General features: G+C 39.9%; 1 protein-coding gene and 1 non-coding gene across 2 annotated transcripts; one reads left to right on the top strand and one right to left on the bottom strand.

Annotated features, from left to right (window-relative positions):
- Nucleotides 1-10,918: 10,918 nt before the first annotated feature.
- LOC130949570 (uncharacterized) lies at nucleotides 10,919-12,197 on the bottom strand. The gene is made up of 2 exons (XM_057878250.1): nucleotides 11,766-12,197; nucleotides 10,919-11,176 (listed from the first exon to the last, which is right to left on the bottom strand). Exons 1-2 carry the CDS (start codon nucleotides 12,195-12,197, stop codon nucleotides 10,919-10,921), a joined length of 690 nt encoding a protein of 229 aa, XP_057734233.1.
- Nucleotides 11,568-11,674, top strand: LOC130953324 (small nucleolar RNA R71). Its single transcript, XR_009075495.1, has one exon. It is a non-coding gene; the product is annotated as a small nucleolar RNA R71 (small nucleolar RNA).
- Nucleotides 12,198-13,396: the final 1,199 nt, after the last annotated feature.

Raw genomic sequence — 13,396 nt, 5'->3', positions numbered from 1 at the left:
ATTGATTGAGATTCTTTTGTTTGTTTTTGCCAAACTCAATAGGAAATCATAGTACATATATAGATAGATAGCACTTAGTATAGTTGCATGAATGTAAGTAGTTGCATTTAATAAGTTGTTGCCCTTTGATCATTCTCCTTTGAATGTGTTTAGCATGAGGGCATGCTACTATTTAAGTGTGGGGAATTGATGAATCCATATTTAATAATAATAAGTTTTGGATTGATTTGAGTGGATTTTATCATATAAACCGACATTTATTCATCCAAATAGCATATTTTTGTGTTCTCTCCTTAAATTGAGCCTAATTGTGAAAACATGCTATTTTGTGCTTAAAGTAATTAGTTTTATCACACTTTTATCCCATTCGATGCTTTGATGGTTTTTTTGAGTGACTTCAGGTGTAATAGGTTGGAATGGCTTGATAAGAGTGGAAGAAAAGCATGGAATTGGGAGAAAACATGAAGAAATCAAAGGAGAAAAGCTTTTCAGCTTGTGCCCACGCACACCTTCTGTGCCCACGCACAAGGATCAAAATCAGCACCTGTGCCCATGCACAGGAGAAAAATCAGCATGTGTGCGTACGCACAATTCCCAGCGCTGACTTATTTATTGCAAATCGCTGATGCGCCACTATTTCGTGGTATGTATTGTGCTTAATCTAGGTGGATTTTATCCACTTTTCCCACATTTATTCAATGAAATAGCATGGTTTCATGATTGTCTCCTAAATTATGCTTAAGTTGAAAAAACATACTTTTTAGGCCCTTAATTGATTAATTTTGATTCACCTTTGATTCCACAAGATGCCTTGATGTGTTTGTTAGTGATTTCAAGATGGAAAGGCTAGGAATGGATCGAAGGGATAAAGAGGATGAGCATACAAGTGGAGAAATCATGGAAAGTCAAGGATTTGGGATGAACTCATCAACACACACGCGCAAAAGACGCGCACGCGCGGATGGAAGGTCGCATGGCGACGCGTACGCGTACATGGCGCGTACACATGGACAGCAAATTGTCAAGCGACGCTGATGGAGCACAGAAAGTGGTGAATTAAAAATTATTAAATTAATTACGTTGCCAGTATAGTTCTTAACTCACCGAAAATCTGCCTATCAATTTAGAAATATGTCACAGAGAATTTAAATTAAAAATTACTGGGAGTTTGAGTCCCAGGTCGTCTTCCAACGAGTTGCAGGAAAGTGTGCTATTTTATTAATTAGATGTTTCCAAAAAGTTGAGTTAAGTAGATGGAAAATTAAATTGAGGAAATTTGAATAATATAAATAAAAGCCTTGACTGGGAGTTGATTAGTTGGAATCTCTATTATTGATGGAGTGATTTTTGGATTAATTTATAATTAATGGTTGTTCTGTTTAGTTATCTTTTACTAGGTAAAGGAAAGTCAAACAAGTTGGAATGATAGATCTGTTCACGAGTTGCAACCCACTTAGTTCAAAGGGATTGGTGTTAGTGACAAGATAGCAATCCAACAGTTAACCCAATTACAAATTCTCTTTCAATCCTTCCAACTCAAGGGTTCCTTTCAATCAACTCCCCATCAAGTGAGGGGAACTACTCGCTCATTGTAAATAATAAATCCATAACATATGAAAGGGAATTAAAAGAAGACATGATTATTGGAAGGTAAAATGGATTAAAATGAAAGAAATAATTCTTGTATTAAATAATCATAAAAGTATTCAAATGACAAAATTGAACAAAGCAAAGAACATGGAAGAAATAAACCAAGTTAAGAGAACGAACTAGAATAACGAAGTCTTGATGAGGAAATAACTCTTCTCAATGTTCCAATGCTAAGACCAATTGAAAATTAAATTCTAAAACCTAAAGAGAAAAACCTATAGGAGGATTGAAAACTAGATCTAAAACTGAAAACTGTGTAGAATGAATGTTGTGCTCTGTTTCTGCATGTTCTCTGGCTCTAGTCTGCTGTTCCGGGCCAAAAACTAGGTCAAAATCAGGTCCAAAATCGCCCCGAGCGAATTCTGCAGATTATGCAGATCGTACATGTCACGCGAACGCGTCACCCATGCGGACGCGTCACTCGCGCTTTTTCATGCCACGCGTCCGCGTCGTCCACGCTACCGCGTCACTTCAGCTTTCCCAATCCGCGCGGCCGCGTGAGCCATGTGGCCGCGTCACTGTGATTTGCTCCCCTTCGCGCACTTGCGTGAGCCATGCGACCGCGTCACTTCTCGCTGGTTATCTCCTCAAATTCTTGTGTTCCTTCCATTTTTGCCAGCTTCTTTTCCAATCTCCCATTCATTCATTCCCTGTAAAGCCTGAAACACTCAACACACAGATCACGGCATCGAATGGAATAAAGGAGAATTAACAATACATAATTAAAGTCTCTAAGAAGCAGTTTTCAACCATGTAATAAATTCAGGAAGGAAATCTAAATGCATGCTAATTTAATGAATAAGTGGGTAAGGATCATGATAAAACCACACAATTAAACACAATATAAACCATTAAATAGTGGTTTATCAACCTCCCCACACTTAAACATTAGAATGTCCTTATGCTTAATTGAAAGAGATAAAGTAGACAAATATGAACATGTAGAAACTCATGAAATGCAATGCAATCCTATATATGTAAATAAATGCAACTATATGATTCTTGCCCACTTGATCAAAAGTAAATAAGCTCTTCGAAACAATTACAAATCAAATTCCACTAATTCTACCCTTATACAGTAAAACAGATAAAAATGCAAGAGGATAGCCTATGAAAGCAGGGAACATGAAAATTCAAGCATTGAACCGTCACTGATAATGTATGTACGCTCTAATCTCTAGTGTATAGGGTAATCACTCTATCCTTCTCTAATCATGCTTTCTAACTTTTGTTTTTCTCCTAACCAATCAACAACAGTTAATATACCAATGCAAACATCATGAGGTCTTTTCAAGGTTGTAATGGGGCCAAGGTATAGGTAGGGGTATACATATGGTTAAGTGAGCTGATAAATTGAATCTTTAATTAACCAAAGCTTCAACCTAACCTATATATGTTTAATGTAATCTTAAAGTTCATACCTAGCTACCCAGAATTTCCTTTTTTCAATCCATACTCATGTATCACTTTGTATTTTGATTCTATCATACGTGCATTGATCTTTGAATTCTGAATTCAACATTGGGGTAATTTTGTTCCCTTATTTATTTATTTATTTATTTTTTTTACACATTAAAATAAATATAGCTTATCAATGCACATAGATTTTTTTATTCTTATAGTTTCACATGAGTAGGTATCCAAATTCCCATTAAATTTTCATGACACATTCCCTTAACAACTTTTGTTCCCACAATTTCCCATACCTAACTAGCACACACAATTCTATCTTAAGCTAACCAAAGATTCAATTTGGGATATACAATTGTTTTTCAGCTTAAGGTTAGTAATGTGGTAAAATATAGAACAAATGGGATTTAAAGGCTCAAAGTGGTTAACAAAGGTAATTAAAAAGGGTAGGCTTAATTTGGATAAGTGAGTTTAAACAAATAATGGCCTCAATCTTGTGCAAGCATGTAAATATAATAAATATTGGACATATAAGATAAAACAAAATATAGATTACAATCATAGAGAAGTAAACACACAAGAATGAAATAATTATGGTTAAATAACTTAACCATACATAAAGGCTCAAATCTTTCACAGGTTGTGTGTTCTTTAGCTCAAACATCATGTTCCAAATACAACTCAAGCAATTTTATCATAAAAATTTTGAAAAATTAGTGAAATTTTGTTCCAAAGATAGAGTCTTAGAAGAAACTTATTGTCTTTTCAATCAAGTAGAACATGCATGCAACTATCCTAACCTATGCAAATTATTCTATTCTATAAAAGAAATAAAATCTAACTAAAATATCCTAATTATTGGTGCTAGAGAAGAGAAATTACCTCCGGAAGTCAGGTACTGACCGACCTCCCCACACTTAAGGCTTTGCACTGTCCTCGGTGCCATCTGTCAGGAACAAGGGTGGGCTGGAAGCAGTATCTCCACAATCGGGACCGTCATGGCTCCCTGTGCTAGTAAAAGAAGTGGATTCCGGGGTGTCCGAGTCTTTGTAATCTCCTCTAAGTAGCTCCCTGAGGTGTTTGAATCTTCGGTTGTTGCAGCGCTCTCTCAATTTAGCTTTGTGTTCTTGCTGATCCAACCTTTTGATTATCTGCTGGAGCAATTCATCAGTTGTAGGTGCTTGTGGGGTTGAAGAAGGATTATCTTCAACTGGAGCAGTAGGAAGACTTGTAGTGGCTGCTGGAAGTCTGAGGTATTTCCCGTTAGGGACATACTGATCATCCCATGGAAGCACGGCTTTGGTGTCCCCAGCTCTGTAGGAGACTCTGGCTACTGAGACAAGATCTGAGACCAAGGCGGGAAAAGGTAAATTGCCCGCAATTTGTACGTGTCCCATAGCATTCCGGATATGGCTTGAGAGATTCAGAGGTTGGTCTGTAAGGATGCACCATAGTAGAACGGCCATGTCCACAGCGAAGAAGGACTCATGAGTGCTCGGAAAGATGTAATGGGACATGATCTGTGCCCATACGCGAGCCTCCAAAGTAAGTGCTGAAGCCAAGATTCCCTTAGGGCGGGTACGGTGGTATCCGTAGATCCAACGGCTGCCAGGCAATGCGATAACTCCGAGAACGGAGTCCCAGTCAAATTGGTACCTCTGGCGCTTAAGTGCGGCTTCTTGGAAGGCGTCCATTCCTTCTGGAATAGGGGGAAGACCCAGAGCTTGCTGAATGGCCTCTTCTGTAATGGGGACTTGCTTCTGCCGGACATAAACAGACTGCAGGGTTGGCATGTAGAAGTTAGAGTAGAATTCAACTACCCAAGAAAGATTGACCTGTCTCGGCTGTCTCCGTAGGAAACCCCATTGTCTTCGTTCAATTCGCGGCTCAACAAAGGTAGCAATATTGGACGGGAGGATAAGTAGGTATTCATTGTTATAGTTCCTTTCTGCCAGGATAGGGAACATCTGCTCACAGTAGCGATTGGAAAATCGCGCAGTGTCCTTTGCTGGAAAGGCTTTCTCCTTTTCATCAACCTTTATTATCCTCTTAACTCTCTTTGTTGAGGGCTTGACTGCAGTTGAAGGGGGCTCTGCCACTAATGCTCTTTTAGTTCCTCTTCTTTCTGGGGGTTTAGGAGTTGCTTTCTCCTTTCCTTTCTTGGTGGCCATCCTCAAATAGATATATAGCAAGGAAGAGAACGGAAGAGTGGTGATGGATGCACATTAAGATGTAATTGACATTAACACATGCTCTCGAGTACATATGAAAAGCCATCAATGAAAAATAGTGAGTGCATCAAAACCTAAGTGGATGCAAGGTGCTTATTAGCATGCCGGAAAAGGGCATGAGTAGCATAGACCAAGCATCAGTTGTAACAAGCCAAAATGTTTGTATTGACAATTAAATTCAATTAAAACAATAGTAAAGAGAATTTGTGAAAAGCAAGCATTGAATGGTAGAGTAAAGTAATGTAGAAAAGTGCTTAATGCTATATGGGCTTTTTCACAAACACATGGCATGCATGGTAAATAAGATATAGAAAGTATGAAGGTGAACATGCAAGCAATCCCTTAAAAATAATAATAATAATTGTCAAACAATTTGTAACAATCCACAAGCATATAATGAGGAATAATGACTCAAATAAATTTCTAACACCATGTAAAAAGGAAAAGAAGAAAATAAAGAAAATAAGAATAATGAAAAGAAGAAGAAAAGAAAAAGAAAATAACATATAAAATAACAATAATGATAGAAAAAAAAGAAGGAGGAAGAAAATAGAACCTTGGTAATAGAGGTGGGAGAGAGAAAGTGATAGGTGAGATAGAAGGAAGAAGGGGGAAAGAAGAAATAAGGAGGGAAAAGAAAAATTAGGATTTGGAGGAGAGAAAGATAAGATATGTGGCAATTTTAGGTTGAGCTGTGCGGCGCATGCGACGCGGACGCATGGGGTACGCGTTCGCGTGGATGCGCTTTAAGTATGGTCACGCGATCGCGTCGGTCACGCGGTCGCGTGACCCATGTTATGCTTCTGGCGCGAGTGCAGCCTCGCGCCAGCACAACTCTCTGTTCAAATTAATTTATTTGCCAAAATAGGGTGACGCGATCGCGTGGGTCACGCGATCGCGTGAGTGTGCTTCAGAAAATGGAGGACGCGGCCGCGTCGGTGACGCGGTCGCGTGATAAGGATTGTGCTTCCAGCACCAATCCAGCACCACTCTCGCACAATATTTCATTGTGCACCCTTTTACGTCGAAAACTCAAGGCACGCGGCCGCGTGGGGCACGCGGTCGCGTGGGAGGCCATGATTCCCATGCAACGTGAACACTTCAGGGACGCGATCGCGTGGGTCGATTTGTGCCAGTGGCACGCCTCCAGCCACGCTCCAGCGTGACTCTCTATTCACTTTTGTTTTTCTTTACTCTCCAAACGACGCGGACGCGTTGCTGATGCGATCGCGTCGCGTAGCGAAATTTTTTTTTTAAATGAAAAATAAAAACATGTAAATGCAGATGCATGAAAGTACTAATAAAGAGAAGTGTTATTGAATAGGAAAAATTAAAAATAAAGAAAAGAACGATCATACCATGGTGGGTTGTCTCCCACCTAGCACTTTGCTTTAACGTCCGTAAGTTGGACGCACCACTAGCTCAATCTTCTGCTATGTGGGGATCTTCCAAAAGGAAGATCTCAAGCTCCTTGTTTCTCTGCATCTTCTCACCATGGTATAGCTTCAGGCGTTGTCCATTAACCTTAATTAGTTCAGAGCTTGAAGGATGGCTTAGGTGATAAACTCCGTACGGTTCGGCCTTCTCTACTCTGTATGGACCTTCCCATCTTGATCTCAACTTACCTGGCATGAGCCTTAGTCGAGATTTATAAAAGGAGGACTAAATTCCCAGGTTGGAACTCTTTCTTCTTGATGTTTTGATCATGTACAGCCTTCATCTTTTCCTTGTATATTCTTGAGTTCTCATAAGCTTCTAGGCGAAGGCTCTCCAGTTCTTGCAGCTGCAACATCCTTTCAGCTCCGGCTTTCTCAATTCCCATGTTGCACTCCTTAACTGCCCAAAAGGTTCTGTGTTCTACTTCAACTGGGAGATAACAAGCTTTTCCATAAACCAAGCGGAAAGGACTCATCCTAATGGGTGTCCTGTTAGATGTTCTATATGCCCAAAGTGCATCTTGTAGCCTGGTGCTCCAGTCTTTTCTATGTGGCTTTACTATCTTTTGCAAGATACACTTAATTTCTCTGTTTGACACCTCAGCTTACCCATTAGTTTGGGGATGGTAAGCTGTTGCAACTTTATGAATTATCCCATGCTTCTTCATTAATCATGTTAGTCTCTTGTTACAAAAATGGGTGCCTTTAGCGCTCATGATTGCTCGTGGTGATCCAAAGCGACATATAATATGGTTTCTCACAAAGAAAACAACAGTGTTAGCATCATCAGTACGGGTAGGAATTGCTTCCACCCATTTGGAAACATAATCCACAACTAACAATATATAAAAATATCCATTAGAATTTGGAAATGGACCTATGAAGTCAATGCCCCAAACATCAAAAATTTCACAGAAAAGCATAATTTGTTGAGGCATCTCATCCCTCCTGGATATATTACCAAATTTCTGGCATGGGAGACAGGATTTACAAAACTCAGCAGCGTCTCTAAAAAGAGTGGGCCACCAGAATCCACAGTCTAAGATTTTTCTAGCCGGTCTTTGAGGGCCAAAATGTCCTCCACTCACGGATGAGTGATAGGCCTCTAAAATGGACTGGAATTCTGATTCAGGCACACAACGTCTAATTACTTGGTCAGCGCCACATCTCCATAAATATGGGTCATCCCATATATAATATTTAGACTCGCTTTTCAGCTTGTCTCTTTGATGCTTAGGAAAATTTGGAGGAAATGTGCGGCTAACTAAATAATTAGCAACAGGTGCATACCAAGGGACTACCTCAGATACTGCTTGCAGGTTATCAAAAGGAAAATTATCATCTATAGGAGTAGAATCATCCTTAATATGTTCAAGGCGAATCAGGTGGTCTGCTACTAAATTCTGATTACCACTCCTATCCTTTATTTCTAAATCAAATTCTTGTAACAGCAGTATCCAACGTATAAGTCTTGGTTTGGACTCCTTTTTAGCTAATAGATACTTTAAAGCTGCATGGTCCGAATACACTACTACTCTAGTACCAAGTAAATAAGCCCAGAATTTATCCAGAGCAAAAACAATAGCAAGAAGCTCTTTCTCAGTAGTAGTATAATTGGACTGGGCAGTATCTAAAGTCTTAGATGCATAAGCAATAACAAAAGGATCCTTACCTTCACGCTGAGCCAGCGCTGCTCCTACTACATGGTTGGAAGCATCGCACATTATTCCTAACCGCTTTGCTCCAGTCTGGTCCTCTCACAATTGGAGCTTGAGTCAGAGCAGTCTTCAGCTTATCAAACGCTTGTTTGCAATCGTCACTGAACTCGAACTCAATATCCTTCTGCAGTAATCTGGATAAGGGAAGTGCTACTTTACTAAAGTCCTTAATAAATCTCCTGTAAAAACCTGCATGGCCAAGGAACGAACGGACTTCCCTCACAGAAGAGGGGTAAGGTAAACTAGAAATAACATTCACCTTTGCTGGGTTTACAGAAATGCCATTATTATATACCACCTGTCCTAATACAATCCCTTGTTTTACCATAAAATGACATTTTTCAAAATTTAATACAAGGTTTGTATTAACACATCTATCTAATACTCTAGATAATCCATCTAAGAAAAGGCTAAAAGAATCACCACCATAAACGCTAAAATCGTCCATAAAAACTTCCATACAATCCTCAATAAGGTCAGAGAAAAGACTCATCATGCACCTTTGGAAAGTAGCTGGTGCATTGCATAAGCCAAAGGGCATTCTCTTGTAAGCATAAGTCCCAAAAGGACATGTAAAAGTGGTCTTTTCCTGATCCTCAGGAGCTATATGAATCTGGAAATAACCTGTGTAACCATCTAAAAAACAATAATGTGATTTACCTGACAGGCGATCCAACATTTGATCAATGAATGGAAGTAGGTAGTGATCCTTACGGGTAGCTTGGTTGAGACGCCTGTAATCAATGCAAACTCTCCAAGCATTCTGAACTCTAGTTGCTATGAGCTCTCCATGCTCATTCTTCACTGTAGTGACTCCAGACTTCTTGGGCACCACTTGTACTGGGCTTACCCATTCACTGTCTGAAATGGGATATATGATACCTGCTTCCAATAGTCTGGTCACTTCCTTTTTGATAACTTCCAAGATGGTGGGATTCAATCTTCTTTGGGTTTGACGGACAAGTCTTGCTCCCTCTTCTAAAAATATTCTGTGCTCACATACTTGAGGGTTGATTCCTACTATGTCTGCCAAACTCCACCCAATTGCCTTCTTATGCTTCCTCAGCACATCAAGTAATTGCTCTTCTTGTTGAGAAGTAAGTTCCCTTGCAATGATAACTGGAAACTTCTACTCATCTTCAAGATAAGCGTATTTGAGATGTGGAGGGAGGGGTTTCAATTCTAACTTCTGATCATGGGCAGGCTCTGGATTATCTGGAGCCTGTGAAAATGACGAAGTGCCCTCATTGTCAGTTACGAGGGTCCCCACACTTGGACCTTGTCCAGTGTGCCTCTATTCTAATTCTTCATTGTGAACTTCAGCTACACTTTCATCTATGACATCACACTGGAAGATAGAATGATCTTCTGGAGGGTTGTTAATGACTCCATTCAGATTGAAGATTACTATGCGGCCATCTATTTCAAAGGAGTATGTTCCTGAAAAAGCATCTAATTTGAATTTTGATGTCATCAGGAATGGTATTCCAAGTAGGATTGATGATGGCTTATCTGAATCATTATGGGGCATCTCCAAGATATAAAAATCAGTGGAAAATGTAAGCCCTTTAATATTCACCAAAACATCTTCAGCAACTCCAGCCACTGTAATAATACTTTTATCTACTAACACAAAACGAGCTGCCGACCTTTTTAAGGGAGGGAGCCTCAAAATATCATATATAGACAAAGGCATTATACTAACACATGCTCCTAAATCACACATGCAATAATAAATCACTACACCACCAATAGTACAGCTAACTATACAAGGACCTGGATCACTACATTTTTCAGGTAATCCTCCCATTAAAGCAGATATAGAACTACCTAAAGGAATAGTTTCAAATTCATTAATTTTGTCTTTATGGATACATAAATCTTTTAGAAACTTTGCATATTTAGGTACTTGCTGAATAACATCAAAAAGAGGAACAGTTACCTCGACCTTTTTGAATATTTCTACCATTTTATGATCGGGTTCCAGCTGCTTCCTGGGCTTCCTTGCAAGTTGTGGAAATGGAATAGGCGTAGTGTTTTCTGTAGTGTCTGCGCCTTTTGGTGCTTCCTCCTGTGGTTGAGCTATTTCTTCTTCAGCTATGTCCTGTATATCCTCTTCCTCTTCAACATCTTCTATTTCTACCACCTCTTCAGCTGAGGCGTGTTCTGGTGAGCTTGGCTCCTCCTGATTCCTCTCCTATAGTGTGGTTCCGGACCTTAGGGTGATGGCATTAATGCCTCCCTTTGGATTGGGTAATGGTTGAGTGGGGATTCCAGTGGAGCTTGAAGGTTGGTTACTGGAATTTTGTGTTGCTCCAATCTGTTAGACAAGAGCTTGCAAAGTAGAGGTCAGACCATTCGGACTGGCATTAATACCATTCATGATGTTATTTTCCATGGTCTGCTGTCTTCGCTCAAAAGATTGTAGTAACTCTTCATTATGAGATAAAGAAGAATGAGTGAATTGAGAGGTCTACTGTTGATTATTCTGTGGTCTTTGGTTTTGCCTCAGGTGAGGTGCTCTGTAAGGTTGATTCTGCTGCCTGTTGTTGTTATTATTCCACCTCTGATTTTCCTGATTGTCTCTGCCTCCTCTGTTATTGTTGTCCCTCCAATTCTGGTTAGAATTGTCCTGCCATCCACGGTTATTATTTCCACCTTGATTGTACCCTTGGTTGGGGCGGTCATAGAAATTATGAGTGGATGCCACCATGTTGTCTTCTTGTTGAAGCTGCGGGCATTCATCAGTATAATGGCTATAATCAGCACAGATTTCGCAAACTCGCTGTCGGACTAGCTGTTGGTTTTGCTATGGTGGAGGAGGTTGAGCTTGCTGAGCTTGTTGTTGATTCATTTGCATCTGCTTTAGCAAGTTGGTCATCTCACATATACTCTGAGCTATAGTCGCAGTCTCTCTGTTAGAGGATACTTCTGCAACGGCTTTTGAACGGCCTTGTCTTTGCCTGTGGTTCCTAGTAGATTCAGCTAAATCACTGATCAATTGCCATGCCTCATCAGTGGTCTTGTACTTCTTCATAGACCCATTGCTAGCACTTTCTAATGTGGTCTTATCTTGGGGCCTCATACCCTGTGTGATATAGCTGAGTAACACCATCTTATCAATTCTGTGGTGGGGGCATGCTTCCAGAAGATTATTGAAGCGCTCCCAGTATTCAAAGAGAGACTTATTGTCATCCTGAACAATGGTGGAGATATCCTTCCTCAGTTTATCAGTAACTTCAGATGGAAAGAATTTCTCCAAAAAATCCTTTCTGAGTGTATCCCAGTTGGATACATTTGCTAGAGGTTGAGTGTAGTACCACTCTCTTGCTTTTCAGCAAAATTGAAGTTTCATCAGTACCATCACGCCTGACAATAGAACAAGCTGCCTGGAAATCTCTCAAGTGCTTGATGGGCTCTTGAGCAGGTAAGCCATGAAACTTGGGCATCAAATTTAGCAGTGTGGTCTTTATTTCGAAATCTGTAGCTACTGATGGATGATGCGCTTGAAACGGTTGCATCGTAAAATCAGGAGCTCCTTCCTCCTGGATGGTAGCTCTCCTAGCTGCCATGTCTTCTGCACGTAAAACAACCGAATCAGTAGAACGGGGGCTGGTTTCTTCCTCAACCGACGGTTCAGATTCGTCCTCAGAGAGGACTAACCGACGCTTAGCTCGCCTTATTCGTGAAATAATCCTTTTAATTTCAGGATCAAATATTGGCAAGTTGGGGTCAGGTAGTGAATGCGTCATTTGACGAAAGAAATACGCAGCTCATAGTAAAAACAATAAAATAAAATTCAAATAAATAAGTTCTAATTAATAACTTTAGCACTCTATTGCAACTCCCCGGCAACGGCGCCAAAAATTGATGGAGCACAGAAAGTGGTGAATTAAAAATTATTAAATTAATTACGTTGCCAGTATAGTTCTTAACTCACCGAAAACCTGCCTATCAATTTAGAAATATGTCACAGAGAATTTAAATTAAAAATTACTGGGAGTTTGAGTCCCAGGTCGTCTCCCAACGAGTTGCAGGAAAGTGTGCTATTTTATTAATTAGATGTTTCCAAAAAGTTGAGTTAAGTAGATGGAAAATTAAATTGAGGAAATTTGAATAATATAAATAAAAGCCATGACTGGGAGTTGATTAGTTGGAATCCCTATTGTTGAATGGTTGTTCTGTTTAGTTATCCTTTACTAGGTAAAGGAAAGTCAAACAAGTTGGAATGATATATCTGTTCACGAGTTGCAACCCACTTAGTTCAAAGGGATTGGTGTTAGTGACAAGATAGCAATCCAACAGTTAACCCAATTACAAATTCTCTTTCAATCTTTCAAATTCAAGAGTTCCTTTCAATCAACTCCCCATCAAGTGAGGGGAACTACTCGCTCATTGTAAATAATAAATCTAAAATGAATTATTGGAAGGTAAAATGGATTAAAATGAAAGAAAAAATTCTTGTATTAAATAATCATAAAATTATTCAAATGACAAAATTAAACAAAGCAAAGAACATGGAAGAAATAAACCAAGTTAAGAGAACGAACTAGAATGACGAAGTCTTGATGAGGAAATAACTCTTCTCAATGTTCCAATGCTAAGACCAATTGAAAATTAAATTCTAAAACCTAAAGAGAAAAACCTAAAGGACGAGTGAAAACTAGATCTAAAACTGAAAACTGTGTAGAATGAATGTTGTGCTCTGTTTCTGCATGTTCTCCAGCTCCAGTCTGCTGTTTCGGGCCGAAAACTGGGTCGAAATCAGGTCCAAAATTGCCCCCAGCGAATTCTGCAGATTATGCAGATCGCACATGTCACACGATCGCGTCACCCATGCCGACGCGTCACTCGGGCTTTTCCATGCCACGCGTCCGCGTCGTCCACGCTACCGCGTCGCTTGTGCTTTCCAATCTGCGCGGCCGCGTGAGCTATGCGGCCGCATCACTGC

The sequence above is a fragment of the Arachis stenosperma genome, chromosome 9 (genome assembly GCF_014773155.1).
Source record: "Arachis stenosperma cultivar V10309 chromosome 9, arast.V10309.gnm1.PFL2, whole genome shotgun sequence".
NCBI classification, from domain to species: domain Eukaryota; kingdom Viridiplantae; phylum Streptophyta; class Magnoliopsida; order Fabales; family Fabaceae; genus Arachis; species Arachis stenosperma.
The sequence above is the reverse complement of the archived record's forward strand: the minus strand, read 5'-3'. Positions and strand labels throughout refer to the sequence as shown.